The 9,726-nt window shown below is 38.5% G+C and overlaps 1 protein-coding gene across 1 annotated transcript in view; it reads right to left on the bottom strand.

The window, feature by feature from the left end:
- Positions 1–1,836: 1,836 nt before the first annotated feature.
- The window catches only part of LOC107124679 (AT-rich interactive domain-containing protein 1B-like), a gene marked incomplete at its 3' end in the record, with an annotated part of 378,077 nt that continues 370,187 nt past the window's right edge, over positions 1,837–9,726 (bottom strand). The window contains exon 7 of the mRNA XM_015428174.1: positions 1,837–2,080. Coding sequence (XP_015283660.1) covers positions 1,837–2,080 — 244 coding nt within the window. The remainder of the gene's footprint in view (positions 2,081–9,726) is intronic.

Genomic DNA, 9,726 nt, shown 5'->3' with positions numbered 1-9,726 from the left:
ATATCGGAAAACCAAAATATACAGAACACACATCCTATTATATTTCCTTTTTTTAAAAAAAACAACAACCACAAACTGCATGATTAAAAAGAAAGGGGTAGGTATTTCTAATTTATAATTCGATTTGCCTAACTTGGAGTGAGTCCCAGTACACCATCTCTTGTTTTATACTGGTCATGTGCCTTCCCACTATGAACATTTTAGTGTACCCTCTTAAAGTACACATTAACGTGTGTGTGTGTGTGTGTGAGAATGTTACTGTTTTGGGCAGTTTGTCCATTCCATAATCAAGAGATGCATTAGTGTGTTTCTGTGGCTTCCGGAGCAGCTGGTGAAGATGTAACTCATGCCATTAGGAATTGAGATCAGGCTGTAAAATCACATGCTTCCTGCACTGCCAGTAAAATGTTTCCTATGATAGTAAACAGTAACCTTAGGCCTTGGAGGCAAGACAAATAATGCCAGCCTTTATATATTTTCTAACGTCATCAATGCATTCTGATATTGTGCCATGTCAAGCTTTGACTGCATTAGAGACAGAACTCTCCTAAACAACATGTATCATCCTCCATTACATATATCAGTAAATATATTAATACAGTGAAACGTATGTGAGCTACAAATAAAGGAAAAATATATTATGTACAGAAATTTATGCTTGATCTCTGTCTTTCTAACCCCTCACATGCCTATTAACAAGCACAGTCTTAAAAACCTTCTTAGATAGGGTTAAGTTTCTAAAATGCAAATTATATACTGTGGCATTGTTGCAAGGGGAATTACTTCACTAAGAAACTTTATTCATGAACTTCTGAAATGACGTTATCCATAATAGTTCATCTCCATGCTATATTTTATTCCCAAAGTGGGAGTGAAATTGAGAAGAAAACTACAGAGATAGTATGTAATCTAGCACAAGAAATACCTGTCCTATTTTTCTGTGTGAACAGGAAGGAAATGTCTACTGAGCTTATGGGATGTTCCAGTATCAAAGCTGTGCCAATGTATTCTCATACTCACAATGGTGATCTTAAACAACATGGAAGAGAAAATTTGCAATGAGGAAGGAAAAACACACATTACATTGGACAAAATAGGTCCTTTGGAAGACAGGTTGGTTGTGCATGTCCTCTTGATGTTATGTTAGCTGCCAATTCGATTGCAGCTGAGGAAGGAAAGCGGTAAAGGATATTTCTATGCCAGCAAACCCTGGGAACACAACACCTTTAGTTTAACAGCCTTCCCAGAAAGGAACCCCCTGCTACATTTTGGCTTTGCCTAGTCATAGTTATCAGCAACACAACAGCTGCTTGTTTTACACTGACTTGATAGAGAGAAAATGATTGAGAGAGCCAATCTATGTCACATAGAGAGGCTTGTAGCAAGACCCAGCAGGAGGTAATATAAAAGGACTGAGGTCAGAACAAACAAAGATAGGCTGAGCAGGCAGGGGGAAAAAATATCACCAAAGACAGGGAAAGCCTATATTGCAACAACATCTAGCATATGTTAAACCCCCTCAAGTTCAACACTTCTCTTTTTTCTTAATTTGTGAGAGGGAACAGACATGGATGAAATCTACAATTGGAACATTTGTGGAGTTTGAGCCTGGTTCCCCTATTATCAATTTCTCCTGGATTTTGCATTTTGCAAAAAGAGTGGCACAAGACCATAAGTGTTCGATCCCGTGTTTCAAGTCTTTAATAAACATTGCATTTCCCCTGAAATGTGGGAATTAAAACAAATGTACAAGTGCTGAAGCAAATATTTTAAAAATCAAAACAGGAACAAAAGAGGTCAGTTGGAAAGAATGTTTCAGAAAAGCCTACCATTTACCTGGGATACTCGCAGGAGAAATGGGACCAGATCTTGATTGATTGCTTCCGACAGGAGAGCCCACTGGGGAGGGGGATGGGCCCCCAGGGATGCTGGAGAGATGTGGGGAGGCATGAGGGGAGAAAGGTGACTGTGCTGGATTGCTCTGCTCTCCTTGGCTGCTTGTAGAACCTGATGCACTAACTGCTGAACTCAGTGTTGCTTCTGTTCCTGTAGGCAGGTCATCAATGGAGCCAGACAAATCCTGAGAACAAAGAGGGGGGGAAACTGATAAAGGAGCAGTAGGAACCAACATCAAGGTAAAGTGTGCAAGATATCAGGAGATGGAAGAACATCTTTTCACTTGGCATAGATGCCACGGAAATATGATTCCAGATTGACTTCTAGGTGATTAAAATATAAAACAAATGTTATTATTTCATATAAAAATGAGATAAACCACATGTATCAGAATATATGGGGAACAATCTCATAGGAGACATTTGTGGTAGAAGAACAGCATTCACATATTTTAGCTTGGTAAAGTACTCATGGAGTTTTCCATCCACATTCCTAAGCATTTTCCATATTGTTATTTAAGTTATTAGTATTTTATTTTGGGGGTTTATTATACAAATATCCTAAGCCATTATCCTATTAAACCACCAACACTAGGGATAACTTTTAAAATATTCTGTGGAATAGTGTTTCTGTTCACTTTTAGATTAGACAGAAAAAGCCATATCCTAATCCCTTCTGATCCTAGAAGCACAAGTAAACTGATGTGTGATTTGGTCTGGTATACTGCTCACATAGTATTGTTGTAAATACAGTAAGCCCATCTAAAATACCCTCAGGTATCAAACGTTTTTAAATTTAATGCAGTTATTCCTGTAAATGTGAGATAAATATTGAACATGTAGTTAAATGCAGTCAAAATTGTGGTACCACCTTGCTTATTTGAATTCACATGTTCTCAGTGGAATCCAGAAAGCAAGGATCCAGAGGAGTTAGCCATATTCGTCTGTTGCTGCAAAATAGTAAAAAGTCCAGTAGCACCTTTAAGACTAACAAACTTTATTGTAGCATAAGCTTTCAAGAAACACAGTGTTTCTCAAAAGCTTATGCTACAATAAAGTTCGTTAGTCTTCAAGGTGCTACTGGGCTTTTTACTATTCAGAAAGCAAGGGACATCATTAAGAATTTACAGAGCCACAGAGGCTAGTCATGTGATCTTATATTCAAGTCACTGGATGGGAACTGAATCAATACTGCATTTTGTTCTGCTAACTGAACACCTTTATGCCATGTAGTGGATTTATGCTGACACAGCATTACTGTTATGCCAGTAGTATGTAACACTGGCACAATTACTAGAATGGTGGGGTACTGCTAGCACAAGGCTAAAAAAATTAGGCATAATCAGGTGCATAGTGTGTGTGAGGGGAATGGTAGACGCTTGTCAGAAGTATATACTAATCAGGCAGGAATTTATGCCAATGTAATGTTACTGAATAATGCTGGGTAACTGGCAAGCTGATAGGAAGCTGCCATTGCAAGGGCAGAAATAGGTACACTGGGAGGGGGAGAGTACAAGCTAGTTGGAGGTATATAATGGCTCAGAGATGGTTGCACCATCAACAAGGGCATATTGCTATACCAACAAAGTAGGTCACATAATGACAACACTTTCATTAGCATCAATAGAAAAGCTAAGAAGTTCATTCTTCTCTTCCCCCTCTGTTGCCCTTCCACATCAAATGTTTCTAACTTAGGAAGCAATCATGGAACAGCCCCCCAAAAGAAACGCACAACTTAGATATCAAGATGTAAGGGCTACATAATTATCCTCATGTAGAGAATGGTGGATATACAAGCTGGGAATCTTGTAATCAGGAAACAGTGAAAGGAAGCATGATGTACAAACAGCGAACACTCCAAGGATAACAATCATGTAAGGATGCAAATAAATAACATCTTCTCTCAGAACCCTTGTAGGTAGTTTGCTACAAGACTCTAGATACAAATACTCATCAGGACCTTCAACTCTAAAGTTCATCCTGGAGCTGTAAGGATAAGACACACCACACAGGTAATCAAAAGAATGCCCTTGCCACAGATGGGGAACCAAAGCCTCAAAAGTATGAACCCGAACAAGTTCCATCCTTCTTGTAATATGTGGAGAACACTCAACACACACAGCCTGACTGTTTTTTCTTCCTTTTCACCTGCAATCAGGTGTGAACACACATACAATCCATGGATAGCATACATGACGACTTTCTACACACAGAGTAATGTTTAATGTTACATTCAGATCGTGATGAAGGGCATAAAACGTTTTCACAGAATATTTTCTATTGTTACATCTTTCTATGGAAAGTCTTCTGCCCTACATATGTAAATATAGTCTGTTTATCTATAGTTGTCAGGGCTGCAGAGTTATGTATCTATCTTGTTAGTATAAATGTGGATTATGAAGCATGGACAAATCCCAGTGCTTTTACATGGTCCAGGCTTGTACCTTTGTCTTCTTTCGCTAACTTTATTTAAAATTTGCTAACACTACTTAAATAGTTATACTCCCTACATATGTAAATATACTACTACTACTACTATTACTACTACTACTACTACTATTATTATTATTATTATTAAAAAATTGTGAATCAGAAAATTTTCCAGTTCATCTTTTTCCTGGAAGACCCGTATCACTGCAATAAATGCTGGTACAGCTGAACGTGTGATTTCAACACCACACTTGTCTGGCTACTGGTCCTCACTTTTAAAGTGAATGTATATTGGGCTCGTTCTTATAAACAGATCCATATATGTACATGCATTCGCTATAATTTGTGTACAAGGCTACAGTCTCCCACAAAGGGGGACAAGGGGGCATACTGGACACAAGTAGGCTTTCACGAGCCACCAGGGAAGGCTGTCATTGTTGCTCAGGCTACCAATGTTTCTGTCGTTGGGACTGACAGCCATTCAGGATTCATTCTTCCTTGCAGGATCACATCCAGGGGCACATGGAACAATTACAGGCAACAGAATCACAGTGACGCTCCCTTCATTGTGGTAAATTATTATTACACCCAACATCAGGATGGAAGAGTCATATAAAGCATAAATTAATTACAGAAGCATTTTATACTACAGTGTATCTGACACACTGATTAACTGTTCCAGTTTTGCCTCCATATAATAAAGTGCACCCTTGAACAAAGTCAAATGTGTAACAAATGCAGCACGAACAGCTGATAAAACAAGCACTACCTGCAAAGAATACAATAAAGTAGAAAAAACAAAACCCCTTAAGACAGGCTCAGTTGGTTAAAATGAATACAGATCTTCTGCACCGTAAAAAACAGAAAGAAAGAATTATGTTCTCCCAAGGGAAACATGTTACAAAAATGCACCATACTGCACTTACGGTAGCCACTCCATTCAGACATCAGCCAAGGAATTGATAACATTTTTTGAACTGCTGGTAACCTATTTTATAAGGCCAAGTAATGTTTGAAAATGTTATTAAGTATGTAACATAGTGAAGGATAAAATGATTTGCAGTTCAGGGATCAAGGCAATACCCAAGAGTCCACTATACGGCAACAATTTATCTTTAGCTCCCTCAGTGAATGCAAACGTGGAGGGAAGTGAACGGGAGGGGGAAGGTATCTGGAGTGGTTTATTTTTTCCCATCAGGTCACATTATGACTTCTCATTTTAATAATCCCCCACGGGGGGGTGGAGTGAGTGACAAGTCCGAGGCATTTGCTCAAGTGCGTGCCTTCAAGGGATTTCCTCACAAACCTGACACAGCTCATTCATAAAATCAAAAGGGGCACCCATGATGCCACTCTGCTTAAAGAGCTATACTGTATATTAAAAAAACAGAAGCCAAGGGGGAAAACAAACCAAAATAGAAGAGCAAGTGCAGTCTTCAAATTGCTGGTGCACTTTTTCAACCTAACTCAGCTGACCATTTCAGTACATCTACCCCCGTTTTTAAAAAGCTGCATTTCTTTCAACAGGGACACCCAACAAACTCATTCAACTTGCCCGTCAAGGACATTAGTACAGAAATGTATGTGTTGTCAGGAAAAGGACACAGAGAAATATATTGCCTGTTTTTAGATCCTTTTATCCAATTGCTATTCCAATCATAACTACTGACACAAGATAAAATTTCCTATAGTGAAGTAATTTGTTTGTATCGTATATGTCATTTGTCACAAGTAAGAAAAAAAACAGGGTTGTACTGTGAATGGTGCCCCTTCTGTTGCAGCCTACACATTACCCAAAACACTGGTCCCCATAATCAGAGATCCCCCCCCCCGCCCAGGAACAACATTTATGACAATACAGAGAGGTCTGCAGCGGGATGAGAAATAGGCAAAAATCACCCTTGCTTCACAAACAGAAGTGCACTTCTGCCAGCAGAAAATAAGTACTGGATCCTCTCTGTAAACATGTCCATTTTGCTGCTTCTATATATTTCACAAAGCTGCTATCAGACAGAGTTTCCTTTCAAAAGTATACAGCGTAAAACACTGACACTAATGAAGACCTACATATAGGTATGAAGACACAGCCAATTTCACACATGAAGGCTTATGTACAGGATTCAGTTTCCTGGATGCTACCACTGTTTATGAAATTCCATATTGTGTTAAACAGTCCTAAAAAGGTAATCCATATATAGCTTACACTTGCCACTGATTGCACACACATGCGCACAGAAAGACAACAAATGGATGCTTAGCAGCATACTTGAGCCTGAACATTTACTGAGATCAGCGTCCTATCTGAATGTATTATCTTTCATGACTTGTAAAGCACTTTATGAACAAGAGAACTTTTGTACTACTCTAACATATCCTGAGGAAGATCCAATTTTGAAACGTTATATAATCCAGAGACGACGTTGATGATGTACCTTTGCACTAGGATTTTCCTATGCTTTGTAGGAATTAATTTATTGTGTTGTAGTGCTTCAGACTGTAATACATAGTAAGCATTTTCTTTGCAAGTCTTGTTGACTGCTTGATTTGTGGGGCAGATACAACTGCTTTCTTTATACTTGTTCTCTGATTAGGTCGTGTTTGTCCACATTTGTTTTGTTCTAATAGTGGTAGAAAGAGTAAGAATCCAGTAGCACCTTTAAAGACTAACAAAATTGTGGTAGGGTATGTGCTTTTGTGAGTCACTGCTCACTTCTTCAGACTTATTTCCATTTATTCTTTGCATCCTCCTGAACTGTACCAAATTGAGACCTAGATTTCCTGTCTCATTAACAATGCTGATATCTCCACACCTCTGTATATCACACCAATGCACACCAACCCTTCTGCATATCATACCTAATCCAATCACGCCTGCTATTGCCATTTGGGATCTGAAATCATCTTTATAAAGTTTATATCACTGGTACCTCATGCTACATTTTATGGCACACATGGCCCGGCCCAACAAAGTGACATTTATGTCAGATCTGGCCCTCACAACAAATGAGTTCAACACCTCTCCCCTACAGGGTCCTCATAAGTTGGCTGTAACTTGATGGCACTTGCCACTACCACCTATATTTTTCCTTTAATTGATGCTTAGCTGCTTTCAACATTCTGTCTCTTCTGAAACATTTTCAGACCTTAACAGGCTTCTTAATTATAACACCCCTTGTTAATCTACAAAGTCAGATTTTTTTCTGCATATTTGTCCCCCCCCATAAGATAAGTGATCCTACCCCTTGAATAAGGATGTGGATCCTGTTTGTGAATTTCATTAACTACACAGGAGCTAACCAGATATGGTTATCTGTCCGTAACATAACTTTATTAAAGTATATTTATATACAGCTTTTTGTTGTTGTTGCTCAAAGCAGTCACAATAAAATCAGAAACATATTAAAAAACAGCACACACCATTAGAATCAGTCAGGAAAAGGCCCAATTGAACAATACAGCTTTACACTGCTGCCTCAATTGCATGAGAGAAGAGACAGCCCTGGCAGCCTATTCCATAAGGACAGGGCCACCATAGACAACATTCTTGCCATGGCAGTCCCAGATCCTGCCTCCTTTAAGAAGGGCTCATATGGGGAAAGGTGGACCTTTAAGTATATATGTGAGCTATTATTTAGAAAGACGCTAATAAGAGACATTCTAAAACAGTTTAAACAGGAAGCCTTGTTAACGAAGAAGCTCTGTAACTAATACTTCTCTAGAGGTCAATTTAGTCAGCAGGGCACCAACTCTATTCTTCTTTTATAAGTACTATGAGATCTACTATGGCTATAAAGAACAAAGAGGTCTTCCTTAGTGCATCTCAAACCAAGACACCTTCAAGCTACACTGCTTCCATTTATCTTTTGGGAAAACTGGCAAGTTCAGTAATTGCAAGGATTTTTTTAAAGGGAAGGAAGTCCCCATACATATCCCCCAAAGGCACGCCTGGGAATTCTGCCTCTTTACTCAGATGCTTCATTGGCTATGGCACTGATTTCTTGGTAGTAAGAGTAGCAAATATACCATCTATACAAATATTTTCCTCTATACAGCTTATTTTCTTGTAACCAGAACATGCTTTTTGCTATTTTTATACACTGATGCTTAAGAATTTGATATATGGTATAAAGGAAAAAAGAGAGAAATATAATTTTCTTGAATGCTACTCGATCGTTTCCAAAGCTGTATCAGCCTGTACTTTATGCTATTCATTGTATCTTAACCAATGCTCAAAGCAAGTTTTCAAGATAAAAAGTTCAACTGTACGCATGCCATCCCTGTTCAGGATTTATACTTCTTAGCAAGGGTGTTATCTACGGTTATCGTCTTTTTACCCCTTGCTTCCATCCATGAAGAACTTTTATTCTAGTCTATGTGACAAGTACAAGAGCTGAAAAAGAAGAAGATCATGTTGTGCTTATAGGAGTATAATGTTATGCCTTCCTGGTGGTACATTATGTTATCAGGCTTCAACAAGAGAGCCACTCATGAAATAGCTTACAGATTTGCAATTGTAGTACAGTCAGCAGGGAAAGTTGCTGGCAGTAAACTGTTTACACAGAGGTGGAAAACCCAAGGTTACTTTCCAGTGAATTGGAAGGGAGGGGAAATGACAAAGAAACAGAAACACACATGTAACACTGTAATAAACAAAGCAACAAGCTCAAAGAGCATTCCTAGAAATCCTCCTTGATTACATTTCACTTGTAACGTCATTTCTAATGAAGCCAGCCAAATGTAGCTGTTCTGCTTTCCTGTTTTTATGGAAACAATTAAATACATTGTGTAATAAAACAAACCTATAAACATGTGCCTGCCTACAGTGCAAAAAGGGAAATGCAACATGTACAGAAGATGGAAAGTGAAGACTGCAGGTGTAATTCATTTGGTAGCATTTAGTCACTAGTTCCTGAATACTGATCTATCCCCATTATCCCATAAAATGCCCTCATATTATTTAAAATACAGGATGTGGCATGGATGGCTGAGCTGGAGGAAGCAATCAGCAGAAATTGCTGTCCCCTCCTGTACAGTTTTCTAAAGATGTTCTTTCACACACAAAAGATGGTTTCCTTTTGGAGACCAAATGATGCACAAGGAAAGTGAAACTAACTCAAAATATGTACTTTTCTTGTGCAAGAAATTGACTGGCATAAGAATGGCCATAAAACCTATATTTAATACCAGTACATGAATTCTTGCACAAGTGTTTGCATAAACACTAGCAACTATCTTTCTTCCACTGATATATTTTTTGAAAATATAACTCAGTCTCCAAGAGATACGGAGAATGTGCACAAATAGACAATGTAAATTATGCCGCATGTGTACTATTAGGACACAGTATTTTCTGCCCAGTATACAAAATGGACCTGTATTTTTGTATCTTAACTAGGCAATT

The sequence above is a fragment of the Gekko japonicus genome, unplaced genomic scaffold, assembly GCF_001447785.1.
Source record: "Gekko japonicus isolate JY-2015 unplaced genomic scaffold, Gekko_japonicus_V1.1 scaffold1706, whole genome shotgun sequence".
In the NCBI taxonomy this organism is placed as follows: Eukaryota; Metazoa; Chordata; class Lepidosauria; order Squamata; family Gekkonidae; genus Gekko; species Gekko japonicus.
Note: the sequence above shows the minus strand (reverse complement) of the source record. Positions and strands in the feature narration are given on the sequence as shown.